We start from the raw sequence: 19,955 nt of genomic DNA on the forward strand, positions 1-19,955 counted from the left end.
TTTTTTTGACTTAAAGATTATTTTTTCAAAAATACTGAAACCTGAACTGGTAAGTTTGGACTTTTAATGTCCAACATTCCTAAAACTAGTCAACCTAGACTTAGATGACTATTCTTTTAATTCCTGCTGACATGTTTTTTAAAAAGTTTACTAAATGAGAGTTTGTAGTAGTAGCAGAAGGTGTGATGTCAATCAAATACAGTACCTTGATTATTATATATGCCACTCCTAAGCGTGTTGAATCATCATATTTTGTTGCCACCTGTAAAACCTGGAGCCACACTAAGCGCAGGTTAATGTCTCTTTTGTTTTGGCTTCTATAGCTCTTGTGTAATAGTTAAAAGCTATGGCTGTTTCAGTTCTTGGTTCAAATCCTAGGTCAATCACTTACTGTCTCTGTTCTTGTGCCGGTTGTCATATCTCCAAGTCGTCTTCCTTAAAATGAGAAAGAATATATCTACTTTGTGAAAATAAAGAATAAATATATCTATATAACGTACTGAGAAAGAAAATAAATGTTAGCTATAATTTTAGCATTATATTAATAAAACGAGAGCATGAAGTTGTCACATTGATATGTATTATCTACCCCAACAAGAGTAAGCATAAAATTATCTTTGTTTGTATGTACCACAGCATTTTTGACAGTGCTAAGCATGTTAAATACATATGTTAATGGATAATGGTAATTGACTGCATTAAAAAGTCATGGACTTAATAGAGTCTGCTTTGGCATATCAACATGTTCTAATGTCAAACTATAAAACTTAACAGGTTAGAATACCTGTGTGATGAAGTGTCACTTAATAGAGTCTGCTTTGGAATATGGACATGTTCTAATGTCAGATTATAAAACTTTACAGGTTAGAATACCTGTGTGATAAAGTGTCAATGGATAATGCAGTAGCTTTCATGATGGGATACTTCATAGTTAGTGGATTTTCACTGTTTGCTTATTTAATATATATTGAGTACTCATGTGCCCTGCACCCCATGTAAATGACAAAGCTAGGCCTCAAATGTCTTTATTCCTCAGCATAATGATCGATGTCACAAAGCTCTTGTGAAATCAGTTGGGAAAAGACTATGTACAGTGAATATTGACAACTAGGCAAAAACTGAATCTAGTCCACTTGTGAGAATTTCTTATTTCTATATACTGTGCTTATAGAATCTCCTTTCTTAAATCGAATATAAAATGTATGGTTTCATTTCAGTGTAGGTTTGAAAGTAAATATCTGCCCAGATTTAATGAACTCATATTTTAACAGAGTCGAGAGAAAGAACTTATGGGTTTCAGCAAATCGGTAAATGAAGCACGTTCAAAGATGGATGTAGCCCAGTCAGAACTTGATATCTATCTCAGTCGTCATAATACTGCAGTGTCTCAATTAACTAAGGCTAAGGAAGCTCTAATTGCAGCTTCTGAGACTCTCAAAGAAAGGAAAGCTGCAATCAGAGATATAGAAGGAAAACTCCCTCAAACTGAACAAGAATTAAAGGAGGTAAATCTTTGCTTCTCTGTTGCATCAGAACATCATTCGTCCACTTCAGCTTTATACATTTTTGTTGTTTTTAATCTCCGCGTCAGAGGTGACTAGTGATAGATAAATTTTCTTCATTTTGTATAATCTCAAAAGAATGAGGTCAGCATTTCAGTATTCCATATGTGAACTGAGACTATCAAGAAACTATATTATCCCCAGAAGCACCATATAGTAAGTAAATCACCACCACCACCCCACTGTAGAAATAATTTAAACAAAAGAAAGTTTGTGTTTCTTTAAATCTTAAGTATAGACAATTTAAAAATAAATAAAAAACGTAAGTGTATATGTATTTATATAATGAATATACAAACAACTATCTTATTTGGGTTTTGAATTTATGGATGTAGTTTCTTTGCTTGCATTCCAAAATGTTATAAACTAACCAAGATGTATAGCTTAGCTCATCGGTGCCTGTCCCCCATCCTTGAGTGAATTAGATGTCTAAGGAATTTCGTAAACTTTAATCTCCAAAGATCTCCAAAACCTCAGTAGGCAAGGTGGCAATAAAAAAAAAAAAATCTGTTTGAAGTGTAATTATACTGAAAATAAATATGAGTCTTTTTCATTTTAGTTAATGCATGCTATTTGGTCATCAGGGAATTTCATGACCAGGTAGAATTTAAATGTAAATTAAGTTAGATCCAGTGACTGCTTCTATCTTCCTGGGATTCAGTTTCTTTTGGGATGAATTATGTCAGTAACTTGGTTTAAACTTTATGCTAGTACAGTAAGTAATAGACAGAATTTAAATCTAGTGGATGGAGGAATATACCAGTTACAAAAGATGGCTGCTGAGAAGTTGGAGATTGAGAAACAGAGGTTGTGTTTATGTGTGCATGTGTGTGGTTCCTCTCTTGTTGGGAGCCTGGCATTTTTGTATAGCAATAGGACTATCCAGTCATCTTTCGTTTCAGAGGTGTGCTTTTTCTCCACCACCCCCCAGCCCCGTTCAGCTAAAATAAAGCATAGCATAACCGTAGTCCTGCCCAGTCATTTTCTGGGTCAGCTTTTCATTAGGGCAGAGCTTAAGAATTAGGGCACACTTATGTATAACTATGTAGTATCAAACTGGGATTTCCACAGCCCCAGCTATACTTCTCTATCAGGATGAACTGTTTGCTCCTGGAAAAAATATTACACCTAATGTTTTCTTTTATTGACCCAAGTAATTTATGCCCCTTTTAAACCCATCCATATTTTCCACAACCAAACCAGCAATTGCCATACAGGTGCTCAGTTTTGGTTCAAATTTTTATTGTTGGTCTTTTTTTCTTTATTGTTATTAAAGCATTACAACTAATTCGGTGCTATGACTGGTCATATTTAGGAGTTAATGCTTCTGGATTTCATTTTATTTTCACTTTTAGAAAGAAAAAGAACTTCAAAAACTTACACAAGAAGAAACAAACTTTAAAAGTTTGGTTCATGATCTCTTTCAAAAAGTTGAAGAAGCAAAGAGCTCATTAGCAATGAATCGAAGTAGGGGGAAAGTCCTTGATGCAATAATTCAAGAAAAAAAATCTGGCAGGATTCCAGGAATATATGGAAGATTGGTAAAGTAGATTCTTGGGGGGCATGGCTTTACTTTTTTTTTTTTAAGAAAGTGTAACTTATTTTTTTGCCTTGTCAACCGTATTTCAAGTGTCACTGTATATAAAATAAGATTCATTTTGTTTAAGGCACATTTATTTTTAAACATTTTGCCCTTACAGTTTCTTGTTTACTTAGCTTTAGATAAATACAATTATTTCATACATATCAAGAAAAATATTAGTAATGTCACACAAACTGAAAACCATTTTATCCTTTTTTTTAAAAGAGAGACTTTAGCCAGGCACAATGGTGTGTGCCTGTAGTCCCAGCTGTTGGAGAGGCAGAGGCAGAAGGATCACTTGAGCCTAGGAGTTCAAGTCCATCCTGGGCAATATAGCAAGACTGTTTTTTAAAAAATGAAAATTAAAAAAATTGTTTTTATATATTTGGAGTTTCACACCATTTTACTTAGGTTTGGGCTAGCATTTAAGGATATAACAAGGGATAATCTAAAATCCAAGGCTAGCAATAGTGAGGACCATTACTGCTTCTTAGCCTCGAGGGAAGGTAGTTGTGGTCCAGAGGAGATAGGGAAAATGGATACCTTAACCCCACCTATTTCCTGCCCTCCAGTCTTAGCTGAAACCTCAAATTGGCTGAAGGTGGAGAGTCAAAGGAGCCAGTTGATGCAGTCCTTAAGTCAGCCTTTCGGAGAAGGGAACAAAGTGATGTAAAAATTACCCAACATGATTGCTTCTGCATCTTGTATCAGGACTTCCACCTTATTTTCTTAAAGATAAACAGTTTGATCCTATTCATTTGCTCCCAAAGAAAGCCCAAACCAGTGAATACTGCTAGATAGCTGTGTAATAGATAAACAGATAAATGTGTTTCATCAGGATTTACATAATTTTAGATGCTTTTCAATAATTCAAAGTTTTCTGAGTTTTGCTTATAGTTCATTTAGGTTTTAAGCTTCATGTTGTTTTCATAAAATGAAAACAGTTCTTTCATTTTGTGCTCAGAAATTCAAGCTGCATATTCATAAACTTATACATATTTTGTATTTTGTTGTGTACCCTTTTGTTCTCTTTAAAACCATGTCTACATAAAGTTTTTCAATTAAAAGAACTTTTTAAAACTTGATGAATGAAATGGTCCTGTGCTTTTCTGCCTAACTCTTTTTTCACCCCACTCTTCATTATTAGGGGGACTTAGGAGCCATTGATGAAAAATACGATGTGGCTATATCATCCTGTTGTCATGCACTGGACTACATTGTTGTTGATTCTATTGATACAGCCCAAGAATGTGTAAACTTCCTTAAAAGACAAAATATTGGAGTTGCAACCTTTATAGGTTTAGATAAGGTGGGTATTCATAATAACCTACCTATAATTGGATTTTTTTTTTTTTTTGAGACATAGTCTCGCTCTGTCACCCAGACTGGAGTGCAGTGGCATGATCTTGGCTCACTGCAAGCTCCGCCTCCCGGGTTCACACCATTCTCCTGCCTCAGCCTCCCGAGTATCTGGTACTACAGGCGCCCGCCACCACACCCAGCTAATTTTTTTGTATTTTCAATAGAGAGGGGTTTCACTGTGTTAGCCAGGATGGTCTGGATCTCCTGACCTTGTGATCCGCCCACCTCAGCCTCCCAGAGTGCTGGGATTACAGGCGTGAGCCACCACACCCAGCCCTATAATTGAATTTTTAAGTGCTAAGTGTGTTTTTCTTTTTGGATTCAGGCTTTTTCTTAATGGTTACTCATTGAACACCTGATGGGTTTTGAGGATTATTTTATGTTCAGGGGTTATATGATTATAAAAAATTGTTTGACATATTGCAGTGCCTCCACTAAAGGAATGTACATTCCAGAGTTAAAAGGAAAACCTTTATTGAGATAATTTACCTACAGTAAAATTTATCATTTTAGGCCAGGTGCGGTGGCTCATGCTTGTAATCCCAGCACTTTGGGAGGCCAAGGCGGGCGGATCACGAGGTGAGGAGTTTGAGACCAGCCTGGCCAACATGGCGAAATCCCATCTCTACTAAAAATACAAAAATTAGCTAGGCATGGTAGCAGGTGCCTGTAATCTCAGCTACTCGGGAGGCTGAGGCAGGAGAATTGCCTAAACCTGGGAGGTGGAGGTTGCAGTGAACCTAGATTGCGCCGCTGCACTCCAGTCTGGGTGACAGAGTGAGACTCAAAAACAACAAACAAAACAATCATTTTAAAGTATGCAATTTGGTGGGTATTAGTATATTCACAGTGTTGTTCACCCATGACCACTATCTAATTCCAGGATATTTTTATCACTCCCAGAAAGAAACCCCATAGACAGTAACAGTCGCTCCCTATACCCCTTCACCCCCTCCAAACACTAACTACTTTTTTGTTTCTGTAGATTTATCTACATATAAATGGAATCATACAATATATGGCCTTTTTATACAGCTACATTTACTTAGCAGGTTTTCAGGTTCATCTGTGTTGTAGCATGTATCAGTACTTCATTCCCTTTTATTGCCAAATGGTATTCTGTTACATCATTTTGTATAACCATTTGTCAGTTGATGGACATTTGTGTTTTCACTTTTTGGCTGCTTTGGCAATACTTCTGCTACGAACATTTGTGTACAAGTTTTTGAGTGAACATGTATTTTCAGTTCTCTTGGGTATATATATACCTAGGGTAGAACTGCTGGGTCATGTGGTAATTCTGTTTAACTTTTTGAAGAACTGTCAAGATTGTTTCCACAGTGGCTGTACCATTTCCCACAAGCATGTGTAAGGGTTCCAGTTTCTCTACATCCTCGTTAACGCTTGCTATGGTACATCTTTTTGATTATAGTCATCTTAGTGAATATGAAGTGGTATCTCATGGTTTTGATTAGGATTTTCCTGGTGATTTATGATAGTAAAAGTCCTTTCATGTCCTTGGCCATTTGTCATCTTCCTTGGAGAAATGTCTGTTTCAAATCCTTTGCCCATTTTTAAATTGGTTTCTCTTTGTTGAGTTGTAGAATTTCTCTATTCTGAATACAAGTCTCTTGTGAGATATGATTTACAGATATTTTACCCCATTCCTTGGATTGTATTTTCACTTTCTTGATGGTATCCTTTGAGGCACAATTTATCTTTTTTTTCCTTTGGTTGCTTGTGTTTTGGGTATCATACCCAAGAAACCACTGCCTAATCCAAGGTCACAGTGATTTACCTCCTTTGTTTTCTTCTCAAAGTTCTATAGTTTTGGCTTTATATTTAGGTTTTAATCTATTTTGAGTTAATTTTATCACGTGATATAAAGTAGGGCTCAAACTACTCTTTCCATGTAGCTATCCAGTTATTCCAACACCATTTGTTGAAAAGATTCTTTACCCCATTGAATTTTCTTGGCATCCTTGTTGAAACCACCCAACCATTAATGTAAAGGTTTATTTCTGGGCTTTCAGTTTTATTACTTGTGCTGGTATAGGACACTGTCTTGATTATTGCAGCATTGTAATAAGTTTTAAAATCAGGAAGTCTGAGTCCTCTAATTTTGTTGTTTATCATATTGACTGTTCTGGGTCCCCATAATTTGTATATATGAATTTTAAGATCCAGATGGTCAATTACTGGGAAGTAACTGGGATTTTGATACAGGTTGTATTGAATTTGTAGATCAGTTTAGATAGTATAGGCATCTTAACAGTATTAAATCTTTAGATCCACAAACATGAGATGTCTTCCATTTAGGTCTAATTTTAGAACCTTTTGTGTATAATTCTTGTTTCTTTTGTTGAATTTATTCCTATGGGTTTTTTTTTTTTTTTTGAGTTTTCTTTTTTGTTACTGTTGTTTTTGTTTGTTTGTTTACTTTTAGATGGCTGTATGGGCGAAAAAGATGACCGAAATTCAAACTCCTGAAAATACTCCTCGTTTATTTGATTTAGTAAAAGTAAAAGATGAGAAAATTCGCCAAGCTTTTTATTTTGCTTTACGAGATACCTTAGTAGCTGACAACTTGGATCAAGCCACAAGAGTAGCATATCAAAAAGATAGAAGATGGAGAGTGGTAACTTTACAGGGACAAATCATAGAACAGTCAGGTAATAGTGTTTTTGTTTCTTGGTTTGTTTTTTTTTTCCCCCCCACAGCATTGACTTTATTTAATCTTGTTGGGGAGACATCTGAAGCTGACTTCTCTCCCCTGTTTTCCAGGTACAATGACTGGTGGTGGAAGCAAAGTAATGAAAGGAAGAATGGGTTCCTCACTTGTTATTGAAATCTCTGAAGAAGAGGTCAGCATATCTAAAATTGTATCCAGACTTTTTTTTTTTTTAAATAGCTTTACCGAGGTATATACTTACTACAAAATTTGGCCATTTTAACTATGGTGCACTCAAATTTTAATAGGTGGCATTTTCTATAAATGACTAGGGATTTTTTATGTAAAGCCCTTTAAAGTTTTAGAAAACAAAATATTAATCAGAAACTATATGCTCAAAGTACACTTTTTAATTAGTACATTTGGATCATACAGATATTCCATAACTTACATAATTATTTCTGTTTTACATTTAATTTATTGGGGGTTTTTTTGCATTATTGCTGTATTACATAATTTTTTACTTCAAAATAATTCTTTAAAAGTATAGCAAAGACTTCTTGATGCAAATCTCAACTTCAGAGTATTTTAAACTTTTTTCCTCCTCAAAAACATGTTCTTAAATAGCTTGAATACCTTTTCCCAAAATGTTGTGCTTTGATTTTTTTCCCTCTCGTATTTTGAAAATACAAGTTTATGTCCTTCTGCTTAAGTATTTGAATGCTGTACCTTCATTGAAATAATAGGTGACTGTACAACACTTAGTTACCTTTCCATCTGATTTTCGATCAAGAAATTACTTGACCATCTCCTGAACTTTAAGATTGGGATTGGAACAGGTGGTTTGATTTTGTTCTGGTCTTTAAGATCAGAAGTTTTAGGCTGGGGGCGGTGGCTCACACCTGTAATCCCAGCACTTTGGGAGTCTGAGGCGGTCAGATCACAAGGTCAGGAATTCAAGACCAGCCTGGCCAACATAGGGAAACCCCGTCTCTACTAAAAACACAAAAATTAGCCGGCCGTGGTGGCACGCACCTGTAACAGTCCCAGCTACTCAGGAGGCTGAGGCAGGAGAATCGCTTGAACCCGGGAGGCGGAGGTTGCGGTGAGCTGAGACCGCGCCATTGCACTCCAGCCTGGGCGACAGAAGTTTTAGTTTTCTTCATAAGTTGACTTTTCGGTCAATCTGAAATGGCTCTTAGAGAAAACTTTCTTTGTAGGTAAACAAAATGGAATCACAGTTGCAAAACGACTCTAAAAAAGCAATGCAAATCCAAGAACAGAAAGTACAACTTGAAGAAAGAGTAGTTAAGTTACGGCATAGTGAACGAGAAATGAGGAACACACTAGAAAAATTTACTGCAAGCATCCAGGTATGTGCATGTGTGTGTGTGTGTGTGTGTGTGTACTGAAACTATTGGGATTCAACTGGAATTTATCAGAACCATTTTGCTATTTGCTTACAATTTATTAAATATATAAGGGAGGGAGGATCTATAGGTAGATCTAACTCTTGATGATTTTGTTTCACTGAGTACTAATAGATAACGCCCTGTCACAATGTTGCTCCAACCACAGCTATTCCTGTTTTCCGTTTGTACTCCATAGAAACATTACTTTCCTTAACAATTATATGACCCTTTATTTTTATTCTCTTTTCAAAGTGGAATGTTTTTTTAATTATGAAAAAGCAGTGCACGCCCACTGTTTTTTTAATAAGTTTCCAGAAAATACCCAAATGATCACCTTCATTTTGACGTATGTTCTTTCGACTTTTCTAATACCTAGTTTGCATGTAATGTATTTATATATGTGGTAGATATGTGTAGATATATAAAGTGTGCATATGGTTTTTTTAATGTCATACTAGCTTTTCTTAAATTATGGTTTTCTTTCCAAGGCAGTATAAATGTACTTTGTTTTTAATTGCTTTAGAGCATTTTGTTTATAACATAATTTGACAAATTTTTTTTGTATTATGTACACGGCTATGTTTAAAAAAATCCTTGTAGGTATACCTTGATTCATTCAGTTATTTCCTTAGATTTCAAAAATTACAAGTATTACACCATATGTGTACAATGTTTAAGGCATTTGTTGCATAATGCCAGATTGTTTTCAAAAGTTATAATTCATGCACTACTAACAGCATATTCAAATAATTATTTTTCCAAGTCTTTGAACACTAGGGTGGTCTACATAAGTTTGCTACCTTGTAAACAGAAATGTGGCATTTTAACGTGTCTTTATAATGAGCTTACATATTTTGTGTTGGTTGGCCATTTTCATTTTTTATATCAATGGCACATATCTTTCCTTTTCCTATTAGTGTGTGTCTTTTTCTTGAAGATTTTAAGTGCCCTTTTTAAAAATTCACAATGTTTAAAGCAAATGTTAAAATATTGACCTTAAATGTTAAAACTTTTTTGTAGCGTTTAATAGAGCAAGAAGAATATTTGAATGTCCAAGTTAAGGAACTTGAAGCTAATGTACTTGCTACAGCCCCTGACAAAAAAAAGCAGAAATTGCTAGAAGAAAACGTTAGTGCTTTCAAAACAGGTATGTTTAGAGATAGACCTTTTTTGGGGAAAAAAAAAAACAGGTTTTTAAAGCTTGCAATATTTAAGAAGCAGTAGAATAATAATAGAAGCTAAGTATATGCAAGTCATTGCACTATTTTATGGTGTTTGTTATAAAGTAAGTGCTATTAATAGTCTCATTTGACAAATAAGGAAACTGAGGCATTTGCCTAAGGTCACACAGCACGTGGTGGTATAGGAATAGGTGATATAGTCTGATTTTTGAGTCCATGCTTTTAATGTCATACTTTGTATACTTTGGCCCTAATCTTTCCAAAACCCCTTCAAGATAGTGGTTATAGATTTAGAAAAACTATATCACTCAGATAACACAGGGAATAAGTGGTATGCAATCAAAGAAAAACAATGTGTAGTTGAAAACTTTATATATATATGTATTTTTTTGTTTCATAACTTCTTCTTGTGCACTTATAGACATGTAAATGTTCTACCAAAATAGAATCTTTAGGCAGGAAAAGGAATTCACAGGCAGAATTGGCTCTGTAGCCTTAATTGAAATCCCCTGATCATGCACTTGAGCAGCTGTGCTTGTCTTTCCATGTTGGCTTCAATCAAACATAGATGTGCATCTTAATGGGAGAAGGGATAGTGGATTATGCCACAGTCCCCTTCCAGGTTTACAGAATCTTAGCTAGTGACTCCAGCAAACACAGCAAGGTTCATTTTATTCTTAAGACAGATCCCTGTTACAGTTTGCTTTGTGAGCCAAGGAAGACAAATACTGATTAACCATCCCAAAGAACTAATGAGAGTGGAGTTGGAGCGATTATCCAACTGCTCCAAAAATGTGGGGATTTTCTTCCAAAAGAAAAAGAGATTTTTAAATGTTGACACATTTCCACAATGCATATCAAATGTGCATTTATACTCATATTAATTTGTGTCTGTGTTTATCTGCATTTCTAATATTCAGGCACTCAAATAGTATCTGCTACTGGCCAGGCTTTGTTTTAGGTCCTACTGATAGAGCAGTAAACAAAAATAAAGTCTCTTTCCAGGGAGCACACATGTAAGATGGCACATATTTGAGTGGAGGCCCAAAGAAAGTATGAGTGCTAACCCGTGTATGTTTGAGAAAAAAGCATTCCAAGAAGAGTATAAAGCAGCAAATACAAAGGCTGAAGCAGGAGTATGCTGGGAACACAAACCATTGTGGCTGGAATAAAGGACGGAAGAACCCAGATTCTCTGAGGCCTTCCCCCACACTCCCCTTTCCCTGCAAGCACCCACAACAATGGCTTTGATGGTACCTAACGGTCAGTTGAGAAGCCAAAATGTATATCTGTGCTATTAATGGCAGCATTTTCATGGAGAGACTGCAAGAGTCTATATGTGTTTCATCCTTATTTGAAAAGGAATCCTTGACTTTGTTAGGAGCTCTATATATCTCCTCTCATAGAAATGCCATATATTATCAGGAGACTGTTAATATCTCATGTGGAGGACCCATTTGTGCAAGCATATCTTTAAAATTAAATATTTTCAACTCTTGAACATATTCATATTTTTAAATAAAGGCTACAGTAAACCATTATATCGAAATCTGTGCAAACATTTTATATTTAAGATAAATTGGGCTGCGCATGGTGGCTCACACCTGTAATCCCAGCACTTGGGAAGGCCGAGGCAGGCAGATCACTTGAGATCAGGAGTTTGAGACCAGCCTGGCCAACATGGTGAAACCCCATCTCTTTGAAAAATACACACACACACACACACACACACACACACACAAAAGTGGGGTGTGGTGGCACATGCTTATAATCCCAGCTACATGGTAAGCTGAACCACGAGAATGGCTTGAACCTGGGAGGTGGATGGAGGTTGCAGTGAGCTGCGATCGCGCCACTGCACTCCAGCCTGGGCCATAGAGCTGGAGAACCTCTAACTTCATTACAGAAAATCCAGACTTCTGTGTGACTGCTTGCCAGAAGAAACATGTCCAATTTGTTTATGCCTTCCAAATTATGCAAGTACTTTTGATTGAATTGACCTAAATTATGTCTAAACCCTAGCCACAGAGGAATCTGGGAAATGTTAACTTTTACTCTTCGTTGTCACAGGAAGGAACGCTAATTCATCTTATATCCTCCACTTTGTTTTAATGTGGAGAACTGCGAAGTTATGTTAGCAGAAGAAAATAACCACAATTTCTTCATTGTGGGCAAGTTAATATTGAGTTAGGCACATAGTGTATCTAAGGCTAAAAATCATTATGAACTCAGTAGTCAAGGAAGTGCCCTAAGAAAAAGTTGTAAAGATACTTTAAAAGAAGCTGAGAACATGAAGCCATTAAGAAATGGTGTGTTTACAGCCGAGCTAGAGTGTTTAACTTTGTGCATTGTTGTAACACCATTTGTTTTGATACAGGATATCGTTTTTTTTAAGGTGCTTTTTCCCATATGCCTAAAATTTGTTTTAATGCATCACGTTAAGTCATAGCAACTGAAGAAATGTACATCTAACAAATGATGTTCATTAGCATAAAAACACAAATTAGGTTCTTTATTTTTTAATTTCAGAATATGATGCTGTGGCTGAGAAAGCTGGTAAAGTAGAAGCTGAGGTTAAACGCTTACACAATACCATCGTAGAAATCAATAATCATAAACTCAAGGCCCAACAAGACAAACTTGATAAAATAAATAAGCAATTAGATGAATGTGCTTCTGCTATTACTAAAGCCCAAGTAGCAATCAAGACTGCTGACAGGTAGAGTATGCATGTTACCCTAACTTGTTTTCCCTTTCCCTGCCTTCACATTGGAAAGGGGGTTACTATGTAATGTTCCATAAAATGTTTCTCTTACTGTTAATTTATTGAACCTGTCTGACACATTACCTAATAGGACTTTCATGACAGAAAACCTATAATGAACATTTATCCTATGGCCAATTAAAAAGGCTGGTAAACAGGTATGCCATAGGAAAGTACAGGTAGACTGTAACTCCCCAGTTGCTGTGAGGGCATAGAACTCAGTTTTGTTTCTCTGGTCTCGGGGAGGGAGTAGTTGGTCCTTAATGTAAATAGATATAGGCCTTAATAAGTAAAAGAGGTAAAAATGGGATCACTTAGCAAAATTAATTCTCTTGGTAACTTAGATTTTATTTTTTATTTTTATTTTTTGATACAGAGTCTTGCTCTGTTGCCCAGGTTGGAGTGCAGTGGCACATCAGGGCTCACTGCAGCCTCAATCTCCCAGGCTCAGACAGTCCTCCCACCTCAACCTCCCAAGTAGCTGGGACTACAGGAATGCACTACGACACCTGGCTAATTTTTGTATTTTTTTTGTAGAGACCAGAGTTTTGCCATGTTTCCCAGGCAGGTCTTGAACTCCTGGGCTGAAAGCAGTCCTCTTGCCTTGGCCTCCCAAAAGACGGAGATTACAGGCATGAGCCACTGCACCCAGCCACCTTAAAATTTTTAAATACCTAGAAGATTTCATTGTCCTTAAAAAAAGATTTATCTACTTAGGTCTTTTTTTTTTTTTTTTCTTTTTGAGACAGTCTCGCTCTGCCATCCAGGCTGGAGTACAGTGGCGCGATCTTGGCTCACTGCAGCCTCCGCCTCCCAGGTTCAAGCGATTCTCCTGCCTCAGCCTCCCAAGTAGCTGGGATTACAGACACACGCTACCAGGCCCTGCTAATTTTTGTATTTTTAGTAGAGACAGGGTTTCACCATGTTGGTCAGGCTGGTTTTGGAACTCCTGATGTCATGGTCCGCCTGCCTCAGCCTCCCAAAGTGCTGGGATTACAGGCATGAGCCACCGCACCCGGCCTTAATTTTTTTAGAGTATTTATTGAAGTGTGTCTGAAATAAAGCTAGGTATGTATATAAAATATTGAAATTTAAATAGCCATTTCTTTTTTTAGAAAAAATTTTAACAAATTGATTGCATATTGATTATCTGGTTAAATTAATCCAGAGTGTTTTGCTCAGAGATAAGGAGGTAATAAGGGAGAAGTAGTGTCTTGCTTTTTTGGAAGTACTTGTTGCCTTGTCTTGAATTGGGAAGTATTTGAAGGTACAACTTTATGGGTGTAGAGATTTAACAATCTCTGACGAGAAAACGACAAAAGAATTTGATAATCTAATGGACAGTGTTGCATCAGTCTAAAGTTGGATGATACAAGCAGCTTATATAAGAAAGGCATTTATAATTTAAAATATACAAGTCATCCCATAAGTGTTTGTATAAACCTACAAAAACTGATTTAAGGATGGTTTAGTAAATCATAAACTTAAAAATATATGAATAGAAAAAATGTCACATTAAATTTCATGAAAAGTTCTTTAGTAGGTTTTCAGAAACAATAACAAATCACCTTACCACATTTTTGATGCATCATTTTGCTTCTTTAGAAACCTTCAAAAGGCACAAGACTCTGTCTTGCGTACAGAGAAAGAAATAAAAGATACTGAGAAAGAGGTGGATGACCTAACAGCAGAGCTGAAAAGTCTTGAGGACAAAGCAGCAGAGGTCATAAAGAATACAAATGCTGCAGAGGTATGAGTTGCTTTGTATTGAAGAGGAGATGGGATGATACTGGAACCAATTTAAAGAGCTGGATATATGACAGTGCCTAGAATGTAGTAAGCACTCATAGACTTAAAGTTTTATAACTATCAATTTTTATTTGTACAATAAGAATACTATAATTTGTGAATTTAAATGCTTAAATTATTTTAAAATGGAAGGGGCATGGGGAGAGATTGGTAATTCCTTCATCTTTGTAATGTGAAAATGATGGCTCTATTTGGAAAATTCTATCTAGCAGTTCTTTTCGGTGTTTAGGAATCCTTACCAGAGATCCAGAAAGAACATCGCAATCTGCTTCAAGAATTAAAAGTTATTCAAGAAAATGAACATGCTCTTCAAAAAGATGCACTTAGTATTAAGTTGAAACTTGAACAAATAGATGGTCACATTGCTGAACATAATTCTAAAATAAAATATTGGCACAAAGAGGTGAGATTGTTACCGTTTAGTTTAATTTTAAACATATTCTTTATGAAAAAGGAGGGTTTGGGGAGGATTGTTTTAGGGGGTTGGGGTTCTTAAATTTTGTTTGTGAGCTACATTGTGATTTTTTAATTCTGTGATCACTTCTCAGGTTTATAGGGGACATAACAATATAAATTGTTATATACAGAAAAGTCTGAGTAACGATTAGAATTAGACAACTACCCTTTCACCCTAGGGCTGATCTGGACATTTAAGAAAAGATTACATGGACACTTTTGAGTGTTACAACTATTTTTCTTGAAGTCCTTTGAAAAATAATGGATAAGTCAGTCACAACTCCTGTTGTTTTCATAGCTGTGTAATTTGTCATATTTTTTTTAAACAATGAATTGTATGTAATATTATGCCTTCTCTAACTCTCCCCTAAATTGAACTTTTAGATTTCAAAAATATCACTGCATCCTATAGAAGATAATCCTATTGAAGAGATTTCAGTTCTAAGCCCAGAGGATCTTGAAGCGATCAAGAATCCAGATTCTATAACAAATCAAATTGCACTTTTGGAAGCCCGGTGTCATGAAATGAAACCAAACCTCGGTGCCATCGCAGAGTATAAAAAGAAGGTATGAATGAACTGTGTATGTATACTAGTTGGAGTTCTTTTTAATCCTTAGCCTAAATTCTGATCTTTAGTTTTGTATAATTAACAATGCTGTTGGCCGGGCGTGGTGGCTCACGCCTGTAATCCCAGCACTTTGGGAGGCCAAAGGCGGGTGGATCACAAGGTCAGGAGTTCGAGACCAGCTGGGCCAACGTAGTGAAACCTCGTCTCTATTAAAGATACAAAAAATTAGCCAGACGTTGTGGCACATGCCCGTAATCCCAGGTACTCGGGAGGCTGAGGCAGGAGAATCGCTTGAACCTGGGAGGTGGAGGTTGCAGTGAGCCGAGATCGCGCCATTGCACTCCAGCCTGGGCGTCAGGGCGAGTCTACGTCTCAAAACAAAGTAATAATTAACAATGCTAATTATCATATCAAATTTATCTGAATAGATTTTCCTATCATAATCTTTTCACAGGAAGAATTGTATTTGCAACGGGTAGCAGAATTGGACAAAATTACTTATGAAAGAGACAATTTTAGGCAGGCATATGAAGATCTTCGGAAACAAAGGCTTAATGAATTTATGGCAGGTTTTTATATAATAACAAATAAATTAAAGGAAAATTACCAAATGCTTACTTTGGGAGGGGACGCTGAACTCGAGCTTGTAGACAGCTTGGATCCTTTCTCTGAAGGAATCATGTTCAGGTGTGTAATTATGCTGAGTTTATAATCCCACTGTTACCTTTTTCTACATATTCTCCAAACTCAGTATTTCTTGGAGGTAGGATATGAAGGCAAGATGTACAACTTGTTTCATTTACTAGTAAATACTAATTTGCTTGTATGCTATTTATGCTTGCAGTTTACAGGGGCAGACAGCCAGTATTTACAAAATATTTGTCTAGTTCATCTTTTCTTAAATTTTCAAGGCATTTTTAACGTGAGGATTGAGAAATTGTATTTGATAAGGAGAAAGAATAGCAAGAAGTATAATACTTAACTTGCTCTTTAAATCTTAAAACTTTGGTATGTGCTCCTATGTATGCATCCTCCAATAACGTTTTTATAAAATAACAGAAAAGAGTTCATATTTGTGAAAAGCAAGTTACAGATTCCTAAAAAAGATAGTAGAACTCAATTACGGAAAACAAATCACAAGGTCTTAACTTTAGCTTTACAGGTAATTTGACTATGATTTTCTTAATCATTTCAGTGTTCGACCACCTAAGAAAAGTTGGAAAAAGATCTTCAACCTTTCGGGAGGAGAGAAAACACTTAGTTCATTGGCTTTAGTATTTGCTCTTCACCACTACAAGCCCACTCCCCTTTACTTCATGGATGAGATTGATGCAGCCCTTGATTTTAAAAATGTGTCCATTGTTGCATTTTATATATATGTAAGTAATCATTTTGGGATTTTCATTCCAGAAACTTTTAGGGGTATCCTAAACATTACACATGGAATTCTTTATTTCTTACAATTGAGCCTTTTCTTTATTGTCTAATAACTCCATCTCCTCTGGTATCAGTGGAGACCAAATTATTTTTTATTTGAACCAAATATTTCCATTTTGGAGGAGTAAAATATAAATTAAAAATGCAAATTAGTAGCAGAATCACAGCTAGAATCCTAGGTCATCTTCCTAGATCTTTTCCACTAGAAGTCAAAATAACCAAATTCCTTTCACACTCAAATACTGTTTTATGAATTATTCCTGCCATCATTCCTTTACATGTTATCAATGTAATGTTTATTGTCCAAAAAATATTTGAGGTTACATGTTTGTGTGATTTACCTCTTATTACTTAATGTTTGACTTTTCTTTGTTTCTCTTTAGGAACAAACAAAAAATGCACAGTTCATAATAATTTCTCTTCGAAATAATATGTTTGAGATTTCAGATAGACTTATTGGAATTTACAAGACATACAACATAACAAAAAGTGTTGCTGTAAATCCAAAAGAAATTGCATCTAAGGGACTTTGTTGAACTTTATGCTGAAGATTCTTCAAGTTGATTCAGTGTATTACTGATTTTTTTCTATTTGTAAAGGATTATGAGTTGTATAAAATACATACTCCTTAAACTAGATCATGAAACTGGTTTCTGTTTTATGCAGCTGTCATTTGTAAAGTCTAATAAAATATTCTCTATAATTGCTTCTAGATTACAAAAATATGACAATCTTGTAAGTAGCAGACTATGGAGAAAAATGAGTTACCTGGAGGGTCAGGTAACTTGCCAAACTAAAAAGTATGTTTGTTGAGGCAAAGTCCTAAGCAAGGTTGTGCTATCAAGGCTCAGCATATCTTCGTGGGCCTTTGATTTACCAACACTGGAAACGCCTGCCAACTAATCTTGGATAGATTCTTTAAGGCATTCCACTTAGCTTGCCAGTTGAGACAGTCACCACAGTTATTACCCAAATACTATGAACATATTTTTGTAAACCAGTCATTCTGAATTATAGTGATGAGAATTTAAATATATGCTTTTCTAGAATTTGATGTTTGACCATTTATGACTTAATTACCAGACAGCCAGTAAATTAGGACAGTGTTTCAACAAGCCTAGGCTATCTCGTAAGTTGAAAAATATCCCACTATAGTTGCTTCATGAGTATGAAGTAAGATGGCCTCTGAACACTGGTTCAATTTACAAATTTTCAACTTTATGATAGGTTTATCTGGGTACTAAATGCATTTCAACTTGATAGTTTCAACTTATGATAGGTTTACCAGGATGTAGTCCCACTGTTGAGGAGCATCTGTATTTAGGGGTTAATTACTTTAGTAATAAGTGGAAAGTAAGATACCTTGAGTAGTGTTTGCCTATAAAATTGTCAGCGTATTTTTACACTATTGGCTCAAGAATGTTATAATGCTATGGGACATAAGTTGGCAACCAGTTGGTTTTTGGAAGGACTTTCGGTATTGTATTAGAAGTCTGCCCTAGCTGTTAAATTTCTGGGTATTTATCCTAAGGAATTAATTAAAGAGTTAACTGTTCCTTTCTTCAGTGGGCCATGTTTTAGATATTTAAAAAATCCAACAGTTTATCATCACGTAACTGTAAAAATGTAAACACATTATTAGCATGGACTTTTAAATAAAGATTTAAAGAAAGCAAGATCTGAAATTCAAGTATGGTAATTTGTTCTAAATCAAGAATATATAAGGGAAAAGTAAGTTTAAAATGCTATAATGATAATCAAGTGTTTTCATTTGGTGCGAAAATAGAATTTAATACTTTTATTATATTTTAATAACCAATGCAGTAGAGCTCAGATTTTTTTTTTTTTTTTTGAAAGTCTCACTGCATCACCCAGGGTGGAGTGCTGTGGCAAGATCTTGGCTCACTGCAACCCCGCCTCACGGGTTCAAGCGATTCAAGTGCCTCAGCCACATGAGTAGCTGGGACTACAGGTGCACACCACAGTGCCCAGCTAATTTTTGTGTTTTTGGTAGACAGGGTTTTGCCATGTTGGCCAAGCTGGTCTCAAACTCCTGGCCTCAAGTGATCTGCCTGCCTCAGCCTCCCAAAGTGCTGGACTATAGGCATGAGCCACTGCACCCAGCCTGCAGTACTAAGTTTCAAAGAATTAGAAGTACCCAGAACCCATGTGAAAATCCCATCGCTACCACTCCTGAGTTTGGAAGTCTCATTAAGACAGTGCAAATAAAATATCAAAAGGAGTTTATTAAAATACATATTTTGTTATACATAAAACTTAGAAATATTTCAAGATTTACATATGTTAACTTTTGCAATCTTCCTGCTGGTAAAAATACAAAACAGCAGCATAAGAACCAGTTACTCATATACTCAACTATATTCATGCATACTTAACAAAATGAAAAGTTTTCCTAAAAACTGGCAAGATACAAAATGTCAAATCTAAAATGATATATATACTTAGGTTTTTAGCATTCTTACAGATTACAAACCCTTACCAACATTAATCTTGGCCTACTTTAAAGTTGAGTGATAGCATGAACTCTGAAAAGAGAATGCATGGGTTTTCTCACAGCTATATGGCCTTGGACAAGTCACTTGTCAGTTCCCTCATCTACAAAAAGGGGGTTAAAAATATTCACATCACAGAAATGAGATTAAGTAGTTTAACACATAATGGCTAACATTTCATTGCTTACGTGTTTTTGAAACTACAGGGCACTTTCATGGTGTGACTAGTATTTTAAGTAATCAGTGCAACTTAGTATTTTTATCTCTAAATAGCTGAGTATGTGTCTCTCCTTACCTCTACTATGCCCTTTAAATGTTCTTTGCCCACACAATAGTTAATTGTGCTAGGTATAAGTCTGATTCTAATAATAAATTGATATAATACAGTCATCTTAGTGTTGACTTATTCTCAGCAGGTAAGAGTTTTAGAACTAGTTCCCTGAAAAAGCTGTATTTATGATAGTTTATGTGCAATCTGTAGGGCCAGGAGCATAGTCTAATCTGACCCAGAATGTCTTTTTGATATAGGTAAGGCTCTTCGGTGATCCAAGAGCAGCCCCTTTGGGATTTCTGGAAAGCAAATCAACCTGCACTTAAGAGTTGCATGGACAGTGGGCCAAAAGTCGTAACACATGCA

The 19,955-nt window shown here is 35.8% G+C and overlaps 1 protein-coding gene across 4 annotated transcripts in view; it reads left to right on the forward strand.

Annotated features, from left to right (window-relative positions):
• SMC4 (structural maintenance of chromosomes 4) overlaps positions 1–18,481 on the forward strand; it is a 35,173-nt gene extending 16,692 nt beyond the window's left edge. For all 4 annotated transcript variants that reach the window (XM_003950224.6, XM_016942247.4, XM_009446764.5 and 1 more), the window contains 14 exons: positions 1,272–1,505; positions 2,918–3,103; positions 4,292–4,453; positions 6,953–7,178; positions 7,291–7,370; positions 8,398–8,550; positions 9,610–9,736; positions 12,300–12,489; positions 14,140–14,284; positions 14,573–14,746; positions 15,184–15,366; positions 15,823–16,055; positions 16,564–16,747; positions 17,189–18,481. In XM_003950224.6, coding sequence (XP_003950273.4) covers positions 1,272–1,505; positions 2,918–3,103; positions 4,292–4,453; positions 6,953–7,178; positions 7,291–7,370; positions 8,398–8,550; positions 9,610–9,736; positions 12,300–12,489; positions 14,140–14,284; positions 14,573–14,746; positions 15,184–15,366; positions 15,823–16,055; positions 16,564–16,747; positions 17,189–17,341 — 2,430 coding nt within the window. In that variant the 3' untranslated portion in view covers positions 17,342–18,481. The remainder of the gene's footprint in view (positions 1–1,271; positions 1,506–2,917; positions 3,104–4,291; positions 4,454–6,952; positions 7,179–7,290; positions 7,371–8,397; positions 8,551–9,609; positions 9,737–12,299; positions 12,490–14,139; positions 14,285–14,572; positions 14,747–15,183; positions 15,367–15,822; positions 16,056–16,563; positions 16,748–17,188) is intronic.
• The last annotated feature ends 1,474 nt before the right edge of the window (positions 18,482–19,955 follow it).

This window comes from Pan troglodytes, chromosome 2 (assembly GCF_028858775.2).
Source record: "Pan troglodytes isolate AG18354 chromosome 2, NHGRI_mPanTro3-v2.0_pri, whole genome shotgun sequence".
NCBI classification, from domain to species: domain Eukaryota; kingdom Metazoa; phylum Chordata; class Mammalia; order Primates; family Hominidae; genus Pan; species Pan troglodytes.